Below are 18,693 nucleotides of genomic sequence, written 5' to 3'. Positions count from 1 at the left end.
TGTGTCGGAACTAAGTGGGATTTGTCGGCGTTGACAAGCAGGCCGAGAGACCGAAACAGATGCAGTATCTCGGACACCTGAGCCGATACCAGGGCTTGACTGCGACCACGAATTAGCCAGTCGTCGAGGTACGGGTACACGTGGATTCGGCGACGACGGAGGGCTGCGGCCACGACCGCCATGCACTTGGTGAATACCCTCGGCGCGGTGGAGAGGCCGAAGGGTAACACCGCAAACTGGTAGTGGGTCTGGTTGACCAGAAAGCGCAGGTAGCGTCTGTGGGGGGGGGGGTAAATCGCCACATGAAAGTAAGCGTCCTTCATGTCGAGGGCGGCAAACCAGTCTCCTGGATCCAAGGAAGGGATAATGGTCCCCAAGGTTACCATTCGAAACTTGAGCTTGCAGAGGTATCTGTTTAGCTCCCTGAGGTCTAAGATGGGACGAAGACCTCCTTTCGCCTTGGGGATGAGAAAATACCTGGAGTAGAATCCCCTGCCCCGCCTGCAGGGGGGCACCTCCTCGATGGCACCCACGCTCAACAGAGTCTGGACCTCCTGTAAGAGGACTTGCTCGTGAGAGGGGCCCCTGAAGAGGGACGGGGAAGGAGGGTGGGATGGAGGGGGCGAAATAAACTGTAGGCGGTATCCGTGCTGCACGGTGTTGAGCACCCAGCTGTCTGATGTTACCGAACACCACGCCTGAAGGAAGCGGGAAAGATGACTTGAAAACAAAGGGGATGGATCCTGGGGTGAGAGTGGTGCGCCGTCCTCGGGCGTCCCATCAAAAGGCCGTCTTGGGACCTTGGGGGGCCTTGGACGAGCCTTGGGACTGGTTACGCCGCCCGCCTGATGGTCTGCGGCGGAATGGGGCCCTGCGGTTATTAAATGGCCGGGACCTGGCCTGTGGCCCGGGCCGATAGGGCTGCTGTCGGAAGGGACGCCTCTGAGTGGCCGGAGTATGCATCCCCAACGTGCGGATAGCCACTCGTCCGTCTTTCAGGGTCTGAATACGTGTGTCCGTTTTCTCGGAGAACAGGCCCTGCATTTCAAAGGGGAGGTCCTGGAGGGTATATTGTACCTCCGGTGGCAAAGTGGACGACTGCAGCCACGCAATGCGTCGCATGGTTACACCGGACGCCACAGTCCTGGCCCCCGAGTCCGCTGAGTCGACCGCTGCCTTAATCAAGGTCCTGGAGGCCAGCTTGCCCTCTTCTAGGAGGGCCGAGAATTCCCGGCGGGAGTCTTGTGGGGTTAGCTCCGTGAACTTCCCCAGGCATCCCAGGATGTTAAACGTGTACCTGGATAGCAAGGCCATTTGATTCGCGATGCGAAGTTGTAGGCCGCCCGCCGAGTAAATTTTGCATCCCAGCAAGTCCATGCGTTTGGACTCCTTAGACTTGGGCGCAGCTGCCTGCTGTCCATTACGCTCCCGGTCGTTCACAGATTGCACCACTAAGGAGTCCGGCGTGGGGTGCACGTAAAGGTACTCATACCCCTTAGGTGGCACGGAATACTTCCTCTCCACGCCGCGTGCCGTGGGAGGGATGGAGGATGGCGACTGCCAAATAGCGGCATTGTTCCACTGAATCGTGCGGATGAACGGTAGCGCCACTCTCACGGGGGCGTCAGCTCCCACGACATCCGTGATGGGGTCATCCACCTCCTGGACCTCTTCGACGGGTAAGTTGATGGCTTTCGCCACCCTCTGCAGAAGGTCCTGGTGCGCCTTCAGGTCAATCGGTGGGGGTTCCGATGGTGATGCCCCTGCCACCGCCTCGTCGGGAGAGGAGGACGAGGATTGACCTGGAAGCACCTCTTCAGGTGCCTGCTCTGCCTCCGGGCGATCAGGTACCAGCGTCTCCTGCCCCAACGGCGTGCCCTGAGTGGCGGTCTGTGGTGTTGGAGACAGGGGTGGCCTGCTGACCGTGGCCACCGGCACCGAGCGCGTCGAGCCCGGCTGTCTCAGAGGAAGGGGAGCTCCCTGTTCATGGAGAGCCCAGGGCATCCAAAATCCCCACTGCTGGGGTCCATGGTCGCGCGGCAGAGACCCTGCTCTAAAGTCTACTGCGCTGCCCTCAGGGGAAGCAACTGAGGGCTCCCTGGAAGGCCAGGGAGGAGCCGTTGCAGGTCCCGGGCAGACGTCCGGTGCCGGAGTAAGCTGCCGTTCCGGTGCCGACGGACGGTGCCGGTCGTCATGCGGTCTGATGGGCGAACGGGATCTGCGCGAAGCGCGGTGCCGGGAGCTCGACCGACGGTGCCGGGAGCTTGACCTGCGGCGCCGGGAGCTCGACCGGCGGCGCCGGGAGTCAGACCTGGATCGGGAGTGACGTCGCCGTGAGCGGCTGCGAGATTCTCGATATCGCCCGCGATGCCCGGAGCCGGACCTGGTGCGGTGCCGGCGACTTGGTGACCGGGACCTAGAGCGCCGCCGGGAGTGCGACCGGTACCGCGATTGCGAGCGGTACCGGGACTGCGACCGGTGACGAGATGGGGAGCGGCATCTCGACGTTGACCGTCGTGCGGTTGGGCCCCGGTGCGTTGGCGACCGCCGTCTAGAGGGAGAACGGGAGCGAGAGCGGATCATGGTGCTCCGATCACCTCGGCCGCCAGGAGAAGAAGGGCGCATCATCAGTGGCTTTCCGATGGACTTCACTGTCCGCACCGGCGGTGCCGGAAGCTGATGGCCCGTATCAGCAGTGAGGTCGATCAGCTCCCTCGCCGTCGCAAACGCCTCCGGCGTGGACGGGAGCCTCAGCTCCTCCTCGGTCGGCACCGGGGAGCTGGGCGGTGCCGGACTCGACGGCCCTTGCGGCGCCGGACTTGACGGCCCGGTGCACTTCTGGTGCACTGTCTCAGCCTGTACCGTTTTGGTCGGTGGCGGCTGGACTAACGGCTTTTGCTGCTGTTTCGCAGTGGCCGTCTTCGGCACCTTTTGCTTTTTCCTCGGGGAGAGCGAGCGGTGCCGGGTCTTCGGAGCAGGGTGCTGAGACATGTCGGTACCGGAGCGGCTCGGTGCTGCCGGTGCGCTGCTCACGGAGGCCGGTTTCGGTGCCGAAGGAGCTGGTGCCGGCGGTTGGAGAGCCGACTCCATAAGGAGCTGTTTTAAATGAGAGTCCCGCTCCTTCCTCGTACGAGGCTTAAAAGCCACATAAATGGGGCACTTATCTGTCCTGTGCGACTCTCCGAGGCAGCGGAGGCAGGAGTCGTGCGGGTCACTCACTGGCATCGGCCGCTGGCAAGCCACGCAGGGCTTGAATCCCGGTGCTCCGGGCATAAGCCCACACCGGGGCGGAAGAAGAGGGCTAACCCCTCTAATTCCCTAACTATTACACTATACAACTAACTAAACAACTATAACAAGAAACTTTAACGAAATACTAACAACTATATACACTAAACTATGGAGAAACGCTAGGGCTGTGGAGGTAAGGGAGCACTCCACTGTTCCTACTAGCCGTCACGGGCGGAAAGAAGGAACTGAGGAGCGGACGGGCCGGCTGGTGTATATATCAGCCGCCATGGCGGCGCCACTCCAGGGGGCGCCAGCCGGCCCGCCGGAGTTGCTAGGGTAAAAATGTTCCGAAGAACCGTGCACGCGCGGCGCGCACACCTACAATGGAATGCATAGAAGCAATCACTCGAAGAAGAACCGCAGATTGGAGGATTGCTCTGCCAAAAGCTGCATCATCCCGAGAGTGCTGGAAGATGGCATAGTGGGACGTGAAGGTGTGAACCGAGGCCCATGTGGCAGCCCTGCAGATTTCCTGGAGAGGAATGTGTGCCAGAAAGGCAGCTGACGACGCCTGAGCTCTCGTGGAGTGAGCCGTGACAGCAGGCAGAGGGACATTTGCCAAGTTGTAGCAAGCATGAATACACCCGGTGATCCACGATGATATTCACTGAGAGGAGACCAGGGTGCCTTTCATCCGTTCCACGATGGCGACAAACAACTGGGTTGTTTTACAGAAGGGCTTTGTTCAGTCTATATAGAAGGCAAGTGCCCTTCTGATGTCCAGAGAATGGAGACGCTGTTCCCGAAGGTCAGCATGTGGTTTTGGTTTAGAAAACCGGTAGGAAGATATCCTGGCTCACATGAAAGCGGGACACCACTTTTGGCAGAAAGGCCGGGTGATGTCTTAGTTGAACTTTATCTTTATGAAAAACAGTATAGGGCGGTTCACATGTGAGAGCCCGTAGTTCGGACACTTGACGTGCAGAAGTGATGGCCACTAGGAAGGCAACCTTCCAGGAGAGATAGAGAAGTGAGCAGGAGGCCAGCGGTTCGAAAGGAGGGCCCATAAGGCAGGAGAGGACCAAGTTAAGGTCCCATGCAGGCACGGGTGGCTTCGTTGGAGGATGGATTTTCTCCAGGCCTTTGAGGAAACGCTGCATGACCAGGTGTGCAAACACTGAGCGCTCGGCCACGCCTGGGTGAAATGCAGAGATGACCGCGAGGTGATCCTTAAGGGATCCAAAGGCTAGGTGCTGGTCCTTTAAGAACATCAGGTAGTCCAAGATGCACAGAATCAGAGCCTGGAGCGGGGGCACCTGCCACTGAGCGCACCAGCTGGAAAACCTCTTCCACTTGGCCTCATAGGTAAGCCTAGTCGACACTAGGTAAGCTTGTGACTTTCGAGAAGCATCCACCTTACCGAGTCCGAACAGGTGCGTTCAGCCAGGTTCAGCCACGGATCCTCCAGGCCGTGAGGTGGAGCGACTGAAGGTCCGGGTGCAGGAGATGACTGTGGTTCTGAGAGATGAGGTCAGAGCTGAGAGGGAAACGTAGGGGAGTCTGAATTGACAGGTCCAACAGGACATGGTACCAACACTGGCACGGTCAGGCAGGAGCTACCAGCAGGGGCGGCTCTAGACCCCAGCACGCCAAGCAGGCGCTTGGGGCGGCCGTTTCCCGGGGGGGCGGCATTTGGCTCCGGTGGAGCTCCCGCCGGCATGCCTGCGGCAGGTCCACCGGAGCCCGGGACTAGCGGACCTGCCGCAGGCATGACTGCGGCGGGTCCCCTTCCGCGGCTCGGTTGAGCTCCCGCAGGCATGACTGCGGCAGGTCCGCTCGTCCCGGGCTCCGGTGGACCTGCCGCAGGCATGCCGGCAGGACCTCAACCGGAGCCGCGGAAAGAGGGGACCCGCCGCGGGACCGGGGAAGGGCGGCGCAGCGCTCCGCGCTGCTTGGGGCAGCCTACTTTCTAGAGCCGCCCCTGGCTACCAGTATGACATCTGCCTTGTCCCGGCGGACCTTGAGGAGCACCTTGTGGACCAGCGGGAACGGTGGGAAGGCATAAAGCAATTGTGCCTGACCACGTGATCTGGAAGGTGTCCGCTCTCGAGCCCGGACTGTGACCCTGGAAGAAACAGAAAGCTGGGCACTTCCTGTTGGTCCGCAAAGCGAACAAGTCAACTCAGGTAAACCCCCAGGTATGGAAAATGGAATGATATCTGGACGTATCGACCATTCGTGTGTAAGAAAACGCCTGCTCAAGCTGTCCGCCAGGACGTTCTGGACACCCGGCAGGTACGAGGCCTGAAGGTTGATGGAGTGGGCTAAGCAGAAGTCCCACAGAAGGAGGGCTTCTTGGCAGAGTGGCAATGACTGGGCTCTGCCTTGCTTGTTCAGGTAGAACATGGCCGTGGTGTTGTCTGTTAGGACTGCTACGCAGTGGCCCCGCAAGTGGGGAAGAAAGGCTTGGCACGCAAGGTGGATCGCGCTCAGCTCTCTGATGTTGATGTGCAACAACAGCTCACTTTCATTCCATATGCCCTGTGTTGACAGGCCGCCGAGGTGGGCCCCCCAACCCAGGGCAGATGCGTCTGTAACCAGAGTCAAGGTGGGTTGAGGAGGATGGAACGGGACCCCAGCACCCACCATCCGAGGATTCAGCCACCATCGCAGGGAGTCGAGTGTGCACTTCGGGACCGTGAGGACCGTGAGGACCATTTCTAGACTGTCGCGTACCAGTCGGTAGGCTGACGCCAACCATGTCTGTAGAGGCCTGAGTCTTAGCCTGGCGTGCTGCACCACGTAGGTACAGCAGCAACCTGAGGCACTGCCTTGCTGTGGTGGTGAGAAACTTGGAAAGGCTGGTAATTATGCCTGCTATAGCATAATTTGTACCTGAGACTGGACATGTTGGTGAGACCGTCCCCGTATAAGCCAGTCGTCGAGGTATGGAAAGATGTGCACATGGTGTCGGCGAAGAAAAGCTGCCATGACCGCCATGCACTTGGTAAAGACGCAAGGGCTGTGCACAAGCCATACTGGAGGGCTGTGAACTGACAGCGTGTCTTGCCCACCATGAAACAGAGGAAACCTCTGGGCGTCAGAGTAATCGAAGTGTGAAAGTACGTGTCTTTCATATTGAGTGCGGCATACCAGTCTCCTGGATCCAGTGAGGGAATGATAGTGGTTAAAGAGACCATACGGAACTTCATGTTGACGATGTACTTGTTGAGCTCCTGAGGTCCAGAATGGGTCTTAGGCCTCCCTTTGCCGTGGGGACAAGGAAATAGCGGGGGTAGAATCCCTTGCCCCTGAACTCCTGAGGAACTTCCTCCACTGCCCCCAGGGCAAGGAGGGATTGAACCTCCTGGTCGAGGAGTTGCTCATGAGAAAGGTCCCTGAAGAGAGACGGGGAAGGGGAGTGGGAGGGTGGGATGGAATGGAAATGGATAGAATATCCCATCTGCACCGTGTGGAGGACCCAACCGTCCGATTTAATATGAGACCAGGCATGGTAGAAACGGGATAGATGGTTCAGGAAGGGATAATTGTCCGGGGGGAGAGCTGGGTAGTCCGTCCTCGGGCGCACCTTCAAAACGGGCGCTTTGGGGCTCAGGGGTGGCTTGGACCGTCCTTGACCCTGTCTGTAAGGGGGACAAGAGGGTCTGCATCGAGAGTATCTATTTCTTTGACGAGAAAAGTCCTGCCTGGGTCTAGATGGGAAGAGGCGTTGCTGGGTGGCCTGGGGTTTAAATGGCTTCCTTTGGTTAGCTGAGGTATGAATACCTAAGGATTTAATAGTGTTTCTTGTGTCTGTTAAGGTATGTAAACGGGAATCGGTTTGCTCTGCAAACAGGCCCTGACCGTCGAAGGGGAGGTCCTGGATGGTGTGCTGAACCTCAGGCGGGAACCCCAAAGACTGGAGGCAGGCGTTCCGCCGCATAGCAATTCCCAACGCCAGGATATGCACAGCCGCGTCCGCATCGAGGAACCTTGGAGGAAGTCCGAGCAACCAATTTACCCTCCTCAGCAATGTTCCTCAGTTCGACGAGCCTCTGTTGGGAGATCTTGGAATTTGAGGACCACAGATCAAGAGTTAAAATTGTACCTACTGAGGATTGCCGGCTGGTTAGCGAGCCGCAGCGGGAGACCCCAGTAGAATAAACCTTTCTCCCCAAAATGTCCAGCCGTTTAACATCCTTCGATTTGGGAACAGGCCCCTGTTGGCCTTCTCTTTCTTTGGCGTTCACTGCGTCCAGCACAAGTGAGCATGAGGGAGGGTGGGTGAAAAGGTATTCATAACCCCTGGTTGGGACAAAGCACTTTCTTTCTACCCCTTTAGCTGTGGGAGGGATGGAGGCCGGGGTTTGCCAGAGAGTCTTGGCATTGTTTTGAATAATTTTATTCATGGGAAGGGCCACCCTGGAAGGCCCTTCCGGGCCTAAAATGTCCACTATCGGGTCCTCCTCCTCCACAACCTCCTCAACTTGGAGGTTCATATTAAGAGCCGAGTGCCTTAGCAGTTCCTGAAGGACCTTAAAGTCCATCGGAGGTGGACCAGACGTGGACGTGCCAGCCACAGCCTCATCAGGGGAGGATGAAGATGACTCCACCGGAAGAGCCGGTGCGGAGATAGTCTCTTGGTCAGCCACGGGCAGCTCCTCTTGGGCGCCTGGTGTAGCTCCTACCGCAGGTGCTGACTCCACGGGTTGGTCTGGGTCTGGAGGAAGGTGGCTGATGGTCACCTCAGGAGATCAGGCATTCGAGCATGACAATGGCCGGGCAACTGGGGGGGGGCGTCCTGGGCCTGATGATGGGCCCAGGGGGTCCAAAATTGCCACTGGGGCTGCCAGTTGGGTGCTGGGGAGTCTTAACCAAGGCTTCCCGGGCCCGACTAGGGGATGTCCGAAACCCCTGAAGCTCTCCCCGACCTTCCGGAAGGAGACTGAGATCGTGACGGCCAAGGAGGGGAGGTGCGCGAATGCAGCAAAGGGGGCACCGAGTCCCTTGGTAGGCGAGGGTCATGTGGGGATTGGCGTCGAGAGGCTGGTTGCGACCGTGACTGGTGCTGCGGCGTAGAGTGGTGCCGCGATGAGGAGTGGTGCTGTGTTGATGAGCGGTGCCGTGATGGAAACTGGTGTTGAGCTGATGATCGGTGCCGTGACAGAGAGCGGTGCGATGACGGAGAGTGGTGCCGCTCTAGTAATAATTGGAGATATACCAATCTCCTAGAACTGGAAGGGACCTTGAAAGGTCATCGAGTCCAGCCCCCTGCCTTCACTAGCAGGACCAATTTTTTGCCCCAGATCCCTAAGTGGCCTCCTCAAGGATTGAACTCACAACCCTGGGTTTAGCAGGCCAATGCTCAAACCACTGAGCTATCCCTCCCCCCCGCTGTGACTGGTGCAACGATGGAGAGCAGTGCCGCGATGGAGGGCGGTGCTGTGATGGGGAGCGATGCGCCAATGGAGAGTGGTGCTATGAAGCAGATTGGTGGCAGGCCGTGGGCCGGTGCCATGGCGACAGTCGACGCGGGAATCGGTGTTCCACACTGCGTCGGTCTGAACCTGGACCTCGAGCGGGACCATGTTCCAAGGGTCGGGACTGCAGGACCAGTGCTGAGAGTCTGACCGATACCTGGGAGGTGCCAGGACTCGAACGGCGCTGGGATGCCAAGTGGCATGTGTCACGGAGTCCCGGGCGATGCTCTGGAACTGCTCCCCACAAAGCCAGTCAGGACTTTGGGAGCCTCCTCTCCTTGGAGCAGATTGTCTCCAGGGCAAGAAACTCGCCCACTTCACCTTCCTGAGTCTCTCCTTGGAGCATTCAGCATCCTCTGCCCCTCCGTGCGCTTCCCACAGCGAGTCTGCCCAGGCGGGATCCTGGGGAAGCCAGAGAGTCCTGCACTCCCACTTCACAGTCAGACGTGACTCTTAGTCAGCCAGTAAAACAGAGGTTTATTAGATGACAGGAACCCGGTCTAAAACAGAGTTTGTAGGTACAGAGAGCAGGACCCCTCAGCCGGGTCCATTCTGGGGCCCAGTGAGGCAGACACCTCCGTCTGCCCTCACTTCCCGTCCCCGGCCAGCTCCAAACTGAAACCTCCTCCAGCCCCTCCCTTCTGGCGTTTGTCTCTTTCCTGGGCCAGGAGGTCACCTGATCTTTGTTCAGCTTTAGCTATTCCCGTGCAGGGGGAAGGGCCCCAGCCATTTGTTGCCAGGATACAGGGTGTCGGCCATTTATGCACACTGGAGACTTAAGAAATGCACAGGGGAAACTGAGGCACCCACACAGTATTCAGAGGAAACATTAAGAACAGTCTCACTTCGTCACAGCATGGAGATGCTGGTCTGAGGGCTTCCAGTCCGAACATCGCCAGTTTACCTTTGGATGGTATCGGAACTTGGGTCGGAGCCGGTGCTGGGACCGGGGGCACCGGAGCCATCGGTTCAATGAGCCCTCTGGTGGCCTCGAAGGTATCCGGGGTGGAAGGTAATGTGATCTCTTCCACTTGCACGGTCCCTTAGAGGCCTGGTTCGAGGCTTGCTCGGTTGGGGCCAGAACAACTGCTACTGACCTAACAGGGGGTCCTCCCAGGGCTTGCTTCTTCCCAGCCACCGGGGAATGGGAACGGTGCCAAGAAGGGCGTTTTGGGGGCCCGGGAGATTGTCAGTCCCAAGATGAGCGTGGGAACTTCTGTGGTGCTGTAGACGGGTGTCAAGGTTCCTTTCCCACTCTGAACTTTAGAGAACAGATATGGGGACCTGCATGTGCTCCCCTAAACTGAATTACCAGCTTAGATCTGGTTTTGCTGCCACCACTCCCAGATACTAACTCCCTTCCCAAGTACTAACTCACTTGGTGGTGGCAGCAATACCGTCCGAGGTGAAGGAAGGATTTGTGCCTTGGGGAAGGTTTGAACCTAAGCTGGTAGAAATAAGCTTAGGGAGACTTTCATGCAGGTCCCCACATCTGTACCCCAGAGTTTGGAGTGGAGAGGAACCCTGACAGCACCCATCCCCCTCCTTACCCCTCTGCACCCATCCCCCCACCCACTCCTTGCCCCCTTTGCACATTTCACTCAGGTGGCTTCCAGCTGGGACAGAGCCCCTGTCTCCTGACTCCCAGCCTGAGGGCTTTGGGAGGACATCATCCATCCCTCCCCCTGGTGGGGCAAAGTGCCATCCCCCCACCCCTTCCTTACCCCCTCTGCACCCATCCTCCACCCCCTCCTTTCCCACTCTGCACCTGTCCGCCCACCCCCTCCTTACCCCCTCTGCAGCCATACCCCACCCCTCCTGTCCCACTCTGCACCTGTCCTCCCACCCCCTCCTTACTCCCTCTGCACCCATCCTCCACCCCCTCCTTTCCCACTCTGCACCTGTCCGCCCACCCCCTCCTTACCCCCTCTGCAGCCATACCCCACCCCCTCCTTGCCTCCTCTGCACCCATCCCCTCCCCCACCCCACACATTTCACTCAGGTGGTTTCCTCCTCCTCCAGGATGCCTGGGACGGGCAGGGGAGCACTGGGAGCACCAGAGACACCATCTCCGGATGCTCCGTTCCCACACCCGGGGCCACCGCAAGTCCTGCTGGCCGGAGGAACCATTTCAGGAAAATCCTGCTCTGCCTCTGTGGCCCAGGCTGGAGCAGGCTCAGTCGCTCTGTGACGAAGGTGCGTGCAGGCCGGTCGGCACGTAGGAGGGGATGGAGCAGGCGCGGTGCAGAGGGATTCCTCGCAGAATAATGCTGCCAAACTCCAAGCCTCTGCTGGGCATGTGGGTCCTGCCATTCCCAGGAGTTTCCCATGCAGCCAAATGTGGACTGCATGTCATGGGGAAAGCAAAGGGCACCTCCCTGACCCCAGGGCGACTTCCTGGCCTAGGGTCCAGTCTCTGGTCCCAGGCAGGGAGCTTCTCAATTAAACACCTTCATTTTATCATGGGAAAACTGAGTCTTTTCCCCACCTCCCCTTCTGAGCAACTGCTGAGCTGTGTTAGCTGAAACGCCTCAGAAAGTTCAGCTTGAGGCCAACCCTCGACTGGGGAAATTTCAGGCCCAAACATTTCAGTCTGACAAAGTTACATGAACTGAAAACTTATAACGGGAAGTGCCAGAGAACTGTAAGTGGAGGTGGTGCTGCCAGCCCCGCAGGTAATATCCCTGTGCCCAGGAGTGGGGCAGGATGGGGTGTTCCTGCTCCCTGGATACACCGGGGATCTGTCCCAGGGCCTGGGCCGTGTCTGAAGGTGGCTGGGGAGGTGTATCCCAGGCCTGAGTTTGCTGGGATTCGCCCCTGGATGCCAGCAGGTCTGGGCACATCGGAGCCAGTTTAGTCCTTTCAGGCTACAAAGGAATGTGAGGTCTGACCAGGCCCAACCCTACCTTAAACAGGCTGTAGGCGTTAGCCAGTGTGGGAGTTCGGCTGCTAGTCCCTCTGCGACACCTCCACCTGGGACCTAAGCCGTGGCAGTGAGGAACTAGACTCGAAGGACCACATGACTCCAGCTCTCGCACTGCGTCGGGATAGTCTCCTTGGGGAAAATCCGGGAGCAGGTTATAGACCTAAAGACAAACACACACGACATCAGCCGTGAAACCAAGACACGAGCTACCCCAGAGCCAGCTCCTGCCCCTCCTCCCACTAACACATCACCCCACAACCTCCGCTCTCGCCCCAGCCTCATCTCTAGCCAAGACACCTCCCCCTACCCTGCCCAGCACCCATCCCCATCCCCCACGTGGGTATCTGTGCCTGCACCTCCCCCCACAGCCCTAGGAGAGGGACCCGCGGCTCCCAACGCCCTGGGAGAACATGCGGCAGGGGGAGGGCAGCTGCCCCTTCTCGCCGTGGGGCAGCAAATGGCTGGCCCCGGGGCCACGGCTCACAGGGATAGGTGACTAAGCCCCCGGCCCAGCGAGTCCCGTCTCCTGCTGCCCCCCGGGGCTTGGGAGGCTCCACTAGCCATGTGCAGAGCCCATGAGCCCCTGGACAGCAGGCGACAGCCATGGGCTGAGTGCGATTCCATATCGTCAACCGGGCAGGGACAACTCCCACAATGCACCTGTCCAGTTGTCCCCTGCTGTACATGGGGGCAGGAAATTCACCTGCTCCTGCCCCTGGGGACCAGCTCTGCCCTGGAGACCGAGCTCCGGTTACCCCAGCCATTATCTCAGCTCCGAGCTCCATGTTCCCAGCCGGAGCTGGGGGGAGGGGTTCAGGAAGGGGGGCACTGCAAGGGCTGATGGGAGAACAGGCAAGGCAAGCTGGGACCCCCCAAAGTTAGGGGGTGACAAGTGCCATTGGAGCAGCCCTCAGACTGGGAGAGGTGGCCTCGAGGGGTGTCCCCCAGCGGCCGTGCATCGCCCTCCCTGTGAGGGGGAAGGACTCGTCGGGAGGGGTCGGGCGAGCGGCCGAGCTGCTCTGGACTCACCGTGTCAACGCTGAGCTCGGCCTCGGGCTTCATGAGCAGCACACTCTGATCCACGGCGCGGACGGCGCACAGGGACCCGGGGGCAGCCTGCACCTGCAGCTGGAGCTCTGAGCCCGGCAGGGCCCGGTCCTGCGAGAAGGCCAGCTTCACCGGGTGCGCCACCGGGCGTCACAGGGGAGGGGAGAGACCCCCGGGGCAGGGGGAGACAGGCCCGGGCGGGGGCGGGGGGGGGCAGGCACCGAGTGTCACTCCGGCCCAGGCCTGGCTGGCTGACGGGCGGGGGCTTTGGGGGTTGCTGCGGGGGGTGGGGGGTTGAGGCAGCCCAGGCTCATTCAGCGCCCCCGTGGGACGGCTCAGGGAGCTGCAGTTATTCATAGACACCCCAGAGTGATTGAGGTGGATGGGGGTGCAACGACCCTGGCGCTGCTGTGAGGCTGGGAAGGGAGGGGCCGGGGGCACCCAGCCATGCCCCTGCTCAGGGCTCCTGTTATGGGGCAGGGAGCGATTCCCCCACCCAGAGGCTCCTCTGCCCCGAGCCCCAGGCTCACCTTGTTCGGGAGGCACTTGGCCAGTTGCAGCCGTGCGCGGTCAGCAGCCATCTCGCCATCGGGCAGCACCGTGTAACCCAGCACCTTGGCAGCGGGCGCCAGGTCAGCGCCGATGGGCAGCTCCACCGAGAAGGAGCCCTTCAGCCCTAGGGATGGTGGGAAACACCCAGGGGAAGTCAGGCCCAGCCAGCAGAGCCCCCTCCCCCAGCCCGGCCCCTGCTCAGGGGGCTCAATCCTCAGTCACCCCTGGGCACCCCCTATCTGCACAGACCCCTCCCCCGCCACTTACCAGCCCCCTCCCTGAGGTCCAGCCCCTTGTGGAGGATCCTGGCGATGGCTCCCTTGGCCACGACCTGCGGAGTAGGAGACGGGAGTCACTGAGCTGTGTGACGCTGTGTGGAGTCTGGGAGACACTTTATGGTATTGTTGATACCAACATTATAAAATTGCAGGGAATCTGGCCAGAGATGCCATGGAAGGAGTCTGTGGAAATGGTGCGATTTGCCAAGTATGAGGATCTTGTTTCTATCTTTGTGTCACCTTTGTAGTGTGCTCTAGGTCTGTATGGTACATCTGGATTTCAAAACTCAGGCTGTGGTTCTGGGTGACACCCCCAGACAGACTGGCATCAGCTCTGCCGAGCCTGTTCGATGGCCCATCATGGGTCATCAGCCTGACAGTGACCCCATTGACAGGAACTAGGGGATACTGCTTAGGAGCCAGCAAGGCACGTAGGGGCAGGCTGGTGGACAGAGAACTCTAAGGCTTTTCCATGCCACGTGCTGGGCAGCTTGTGTTTGGGACAAAGGAAGTACCAGCCGCATGGCAAAAGGAATATAAAGGGCAGCTGCATCTTCTCCATTTTGTCTCCATTCCTGCTTCTTCCCTCTGGAGTAACTTTCTACAAACGAAGCTCTGAACAAAGGACTGAACGACTGGCTAACCAGGCTGGCTAACCTAGTGAGGAGGGCTTTAAACTAGGTTCACCTGGGGGAAGGAGACCAAAGCCCCGAGGTAAGTGGGGAAGTGGGATATCGGGAGAAAGCACAAGTAGGTGAGTGCAAGAGGGGAGGGCTCCTGCCCCATACTGGGTCACCAGGACGATCAGTGAGTTATCTTACATGCCTATACACAAATGCAAGAAGCCTGGGGAACAAGCAGGGAGAACTAGAAGTCCTGGCACAGTCAAGGAATTATGACATAATTGGAATAACAGAGACTTGGTGGGATGACTCACATGATTGGAGTACTGTCATGGATGGATATAAACTGTTCAGGAAGGACAGGCAGGGCAGAAAAGGTGGTGGAGTTGCGCTGTATGTAAGAGAGCAGTATGACTGCTCAGAGCTCCAGTATGAAACTGCAGAAAAACCTGAGAGTCTCTGGATTAAATTTAGAAGTATGAACAACAAGGGTAATGTCGTTGTGGGAGTCTGCTACAGACCACCAGACCAGGGGGATGAGGTGGACGAGGCTTTCTTCCAGCAACTAACAGAAGTTGCTAGATCACAGGCCCTGGTTCTCATGGGTGACTTTAATCACCCCGATATCTGCTGGGAGAGCAATACAGCAGTGCACAGACAATCCAGGAAGTTTCTGGAAAGTGTAGGGGACAATTTCCTGGTGCAAGTGCTGGAGGAACCAATTAGGGGAAAAGCTCTTCTTGACCTGCTGCTCACAAATAGGGAAGAAATAGTAGGGGAAGCAATAGTGGATGGGAACCTGGGAGGCAGTGACCATGAGATGGTGGAGTTCAGGATCCTGACACAAGGAAGAAAGGAGAGCAGTAGAACAGAGACCCTGGACTTCAGAAAAGCAGACTTCGACTCCCTCAGGGAACTGATGGGCAAGGTCCCCTGGGAGAATAACATGACGGGGAAAGGAGTCGAGGAAAGCTGGCTGTATTTTAAAGAAACCTTATTGAGGTTGCAGAAACAAACCATCCCGATGTGTAGGAAGAAAAGTAAATATGGCAGGCGACCAGCTTGGCTTAACAGTGAAATCCTTGCTCGTCTTAAACACAAAAAAACAGCTTACAAGAAGTGGAAGATTTGACAAATAACCAGGGAGGAGTATAAAAGTATTGCTCAGGCATGCAGGTGTGAAATTAGGAAGGCCAAATCACACTTGGAGTTGCAGGTAGCCGGAGATGTTAGGAGTAACAAGAAGGGTTTCTTCAGGTATGTTAGCAACAAGAAGAAAGTCAAGGAAAGTGTGGGCCCCTTGCTGAATGAGGGGGGAACCTAGTGACAGAGGATGTGGAGAAAGCTAGTGCACTCAATGCTTTTTTTGCCTCTGTCTTCACAGACAAGGTCAGCTCCCAGACAGCTGCACTCTGCAGCACGGTATGGGGAGGAGGTGACCAGCTCTCTGTGGAGAAAGAAGTAGTTCGGGACTATTTAGAAAAGCTGGATGAGCACAAGTCCATGGGGCCGGATGCGCTGCATCCGAGGGTGCTAAAGGAGTTGGCCGATGAGATTGCAGAGCCATTGGCCATTATCTTTGAAAAATCATGGCGATCGGGGGAGGTCACGGATGACTGGAAAAAGGCTAATGTAGTGCCCATCTTTAAAAAAGGGAAGAAGGAAGATCCAGGGAACTACAGGCCAGTCAATCTCACCTCAGTCCCTGGAAAAATCATGGAACAGGTCCTCAAGGAATCAATTCTGAACCACTTAAAGGAGGAAAGTGATCAGGAACAGTCAGCATGGATTCACCAAGGGCAAGTTGGTGTTACGGTGCACGAAAAGCTGAATATGAGTCAACAGTGTGGCCTTGTTGCCAAGAAGGCTAATGGCATTTTGGGTTGTATAAGTAGGGGTATTTCCAGCAGATCGAGGGATGTGATGAGCACTGGTGAGGCCCCATTTGGAGTACTGTGTCCAGTTTTGGGCCCCACACTACAAGAAGGATGTGGAAAAATTGGAGAGAGTCCAGCGGAGGGCAACAAAAATGATTAGGGGGCTGGAGCACATGACTTATGAGGAGAGGCTGAGGGACCTGGGATTGTTTAGTCTGCAGAAGAGAAGAATGAGGGGGGATTTGATAGCTGCTTTCAACTACCTGAAAGGGGGTTCCAAAGAGGATGGATCTAGACTGTTCTCAGTGGTAGAAGATGACAGAACAAGGAGTAATGGTCTCAAGTTGCAGAATGGGAGGTTTAGGTTGGACATTAGGAAAAACTTTTTCACTAGTAGGGTGGTGAAGAACTGGAATGGGTTACCTAGGGAGGTGGTGGAATCTCCTTCCTTAGAGGTTTTTAAGGTCAGGCTTGACAAAGCCCTGGCTGGGATGATTTAGTTGGGTTTGGTCCTGCTTTGAGCAGGGGGTTGGACTAGATGACCTCCTGAGGTCCCTTCCAACCCTGAGATTCTATGATTCTATGACCCATCCAAGCTGGGGATTTGTTCCAGAAGGACTTTCAAGCCAGCAACTCACCAGTACTGCCCAGAACCTGATCTATGGACTTTGACGTCTCTGTGTGTATGTGATTGTTTTACCATTTAAAAACACTCTTCTTGTTCCTTCTTTTTTCCTTATAATAAACTTTTCGTTTCAGACACTAAAGGACCGGCCCTTGTAATTCAAAGGAACTGTTCGATTTCCCACTGCTCTGCTGTGGGGTCACAGCACTGACTCCGCACCTCGTGCTCACAGATGTGTGCACACATGCACCTTGTGCGCTTGCTCTCTCTCTCTCTCTCTCTCTCTCTCTCTCTCTCTCTCTCTCTCTCACACACACACACACACACACACACACACACACACACACACACACACACACTCTTTAGTCTCCCAGGCTGGGGCTCACCAGGAAGATGAACTCCAGGCTCCTGGACCCATTCTCCAGGGCCTCCCTAGCAATGACGTAATCCACCTGGAGCTGCTGGGCCTGGTCGCAGGGCAGCCTCCCTCCCAGCCAGCGGATCTTCAGGAAACTCTGGCTCTTGGAGTAGAAGGGCTCCAGGTTACGATCGGCATCCGGATAACGGGGAGAGAGTCTCCCATACACAGAGCTGTGAGCCACCGGCTTGAAGTGCCCCTGGGGGATAGAGAGAGCGATGAGGCTCGCCGGGGTGCAGAGCACGCAGCACAGGACAGGGATGCAGCCGGGGCAGGCCAGGCTCTGATGCTGCTGGCTGAGCTCACCCCCATGGCCCCCTGCCCTGCATCCATAAGAGTGACATGGAAAACCCCAGCGGTTCCAATGGGGCAGCCCGACAGCGGCAATGGGGCAGCCCCGGAGCTGAGCTGCCCGAAGGGGGCGACCTTCCTAACTAAACCCCACCCCAAATATTAATGAGAAGACAAGTGGCGGCACTAAGATGCCGTTTGCGTCACCCCATTGATGGCTCTGCTGGTGGGGTCTGCGCCTCCCCCACCCACCGTCTGTCCTGGCTATTCAGCCTGCAGGCGCTTCGGGCAGGGCCGTTTGCTACATTGAGTGTGTGCAGCACCCAGCACCATGGGGCCCCGATCCTGGCAGCTCCTTAGGCACCACTGCAATAAACATCAACAATCACAGACACAGAAACAGAGGCTGGAGAGCTGGGGCCCCACTGGGGCTCGGAGGCTCGTCACTTACCCTCAGAATGACGCTCCCGGTCCAGCCGGAAGTGTCCAGCTCGAAGGAGGCTCTGCCAGACTCGTCCGTCAGGAAGGTCTGATTCTTATTCTCATCCCCAGAGCTTACAAAGAGCTGCAGCTTCTCATTCTTCAGCGCAGAGCCATCTGCCGCCTTCAGGAGCATCTGAGCCGGGAGAGAAAGGGGGAGACGCACAACTCAGGGGAGCAGACTCCTGGGAGAGTGTTGCCCACTAGGGGCTAAAGAGCTGGCTGGGGGCAGAAAGGGACAGTGCGATCCAGCCCTGAGATGCTTTGGGAAAGCCCAGGGCTGGGATGGGTATTGGGGTGAGGGGTGAGGGGCATTAGCAGATCTGGGAAGAAGTTGGGGCAGGATTGGAATAGCTGGGGGTGCTGGGGTGAGCACTGAGGGGTAACAGGTTGTCTGAACCCTTGACTGAGCCCTCCCTTGGGATGTGGGACTCTGCAGTCCAGCCACCGACAGGCCCTGAAACCAGGGCCTCAGATCTCCCAGCCCCCTTGCTTTGCTTACACACATTCCCTCTGAGTCCCAGCTGGGCTGTGGCCACACTGGGCTTTAATATTAACCCCTTAGGGACATTGTGGTAGGCAAGCAAGGAACTCGGGGTTAACAAAGGAATTTCTAAACCACAGTCACTTAGACCGCTCAAGAGTTACAGATCTTTGCCAGCGAACAAATGTCCTGATGAGCACCCTTCCCTAGTCTGACCTCACCCTGCCTCTGACTCTGGGGTTTGTCAACAGTTCAGCCTGGGCAGAATCCCTCCCACCTTGTCTGTCTCCAGCCAGGCCTTTTGGCACGTGGTGATGGTTGGCACGGCTGCACAGAGCAGCTCCCCTTCTTAAGTAGAGTCTCTCTGGGCCCTTCTGCTAT

At 57.7% G+C, this 18,693-nt stretch overlaps 3 protein-coding genes across 4 annotated transcripts in view; all 3 read right to left on the bottom strand.

Moving 5' to 3' along the window:
- Positions 1-12,800, bottom strand: part of LOC120385034 (alpha-2-macroglobulin-like protein 1) — a 47,329-nt gene extending 34,529 nt beyond the window's left edge. For both annotated transcript variants that reach the window (XM_039504113.1, XM_039504112.1), the window contains exons 1-2: positions 12,667-12,800; positions 11,618-11,797 (exon numbers count right to left, since the gene is read on the bottom strand). In XM_039504113.1, coding sequence (XP_039360047.1) covers positions 11,618-11,797; positions 12,667-12,699 — 213 coding nt within the window. In that variant the 5' untranslated portion in view covers positions 12,700-12,800. The remainder of the gene's footprint in view (positions 1-11,617; positions 11,798-12,666) is intronic.
- The window catches only part of LOC120385031 (alpha-2-macroglobulin-like protein 1), a 144,799-nt gene that overhangs the window by 45,237 nt on the left and 80,869 nt on the right, over positions 1-18,693 (bottom strand). The window lies entirely within an intron of this gene.
- LOC120385032 (alpha-2-macroglobulin-like protein 1) overlaps positions 1-18,693 on the bottom strand; it is a 218,429-nt gene that overhangs the window by 183,769 nt on the left and 15,967 nt on the right. The gene's annotated exons all lie outside the window — the stretch shown is intronic.

This window comes from Mauremys reevesii, linkage group 17, assembly GCF_016161935.1.
Source record: "Mauremys reevesii isolate NIE-2019 linkage group 17, ASM1616193v1, whole genome shotgun sequence".
Taxonomy (NCBI): domain Eukaryota; kingdom Metazoa; phylum Chordata; order Testudines; family Geoemydidae; genus Mauremys; species Mauremys reevesii.
Note: the sequence above shows the minus strand (reverse complement) of the source record. Positions and strands in the feature narration are given on the sequence as shown.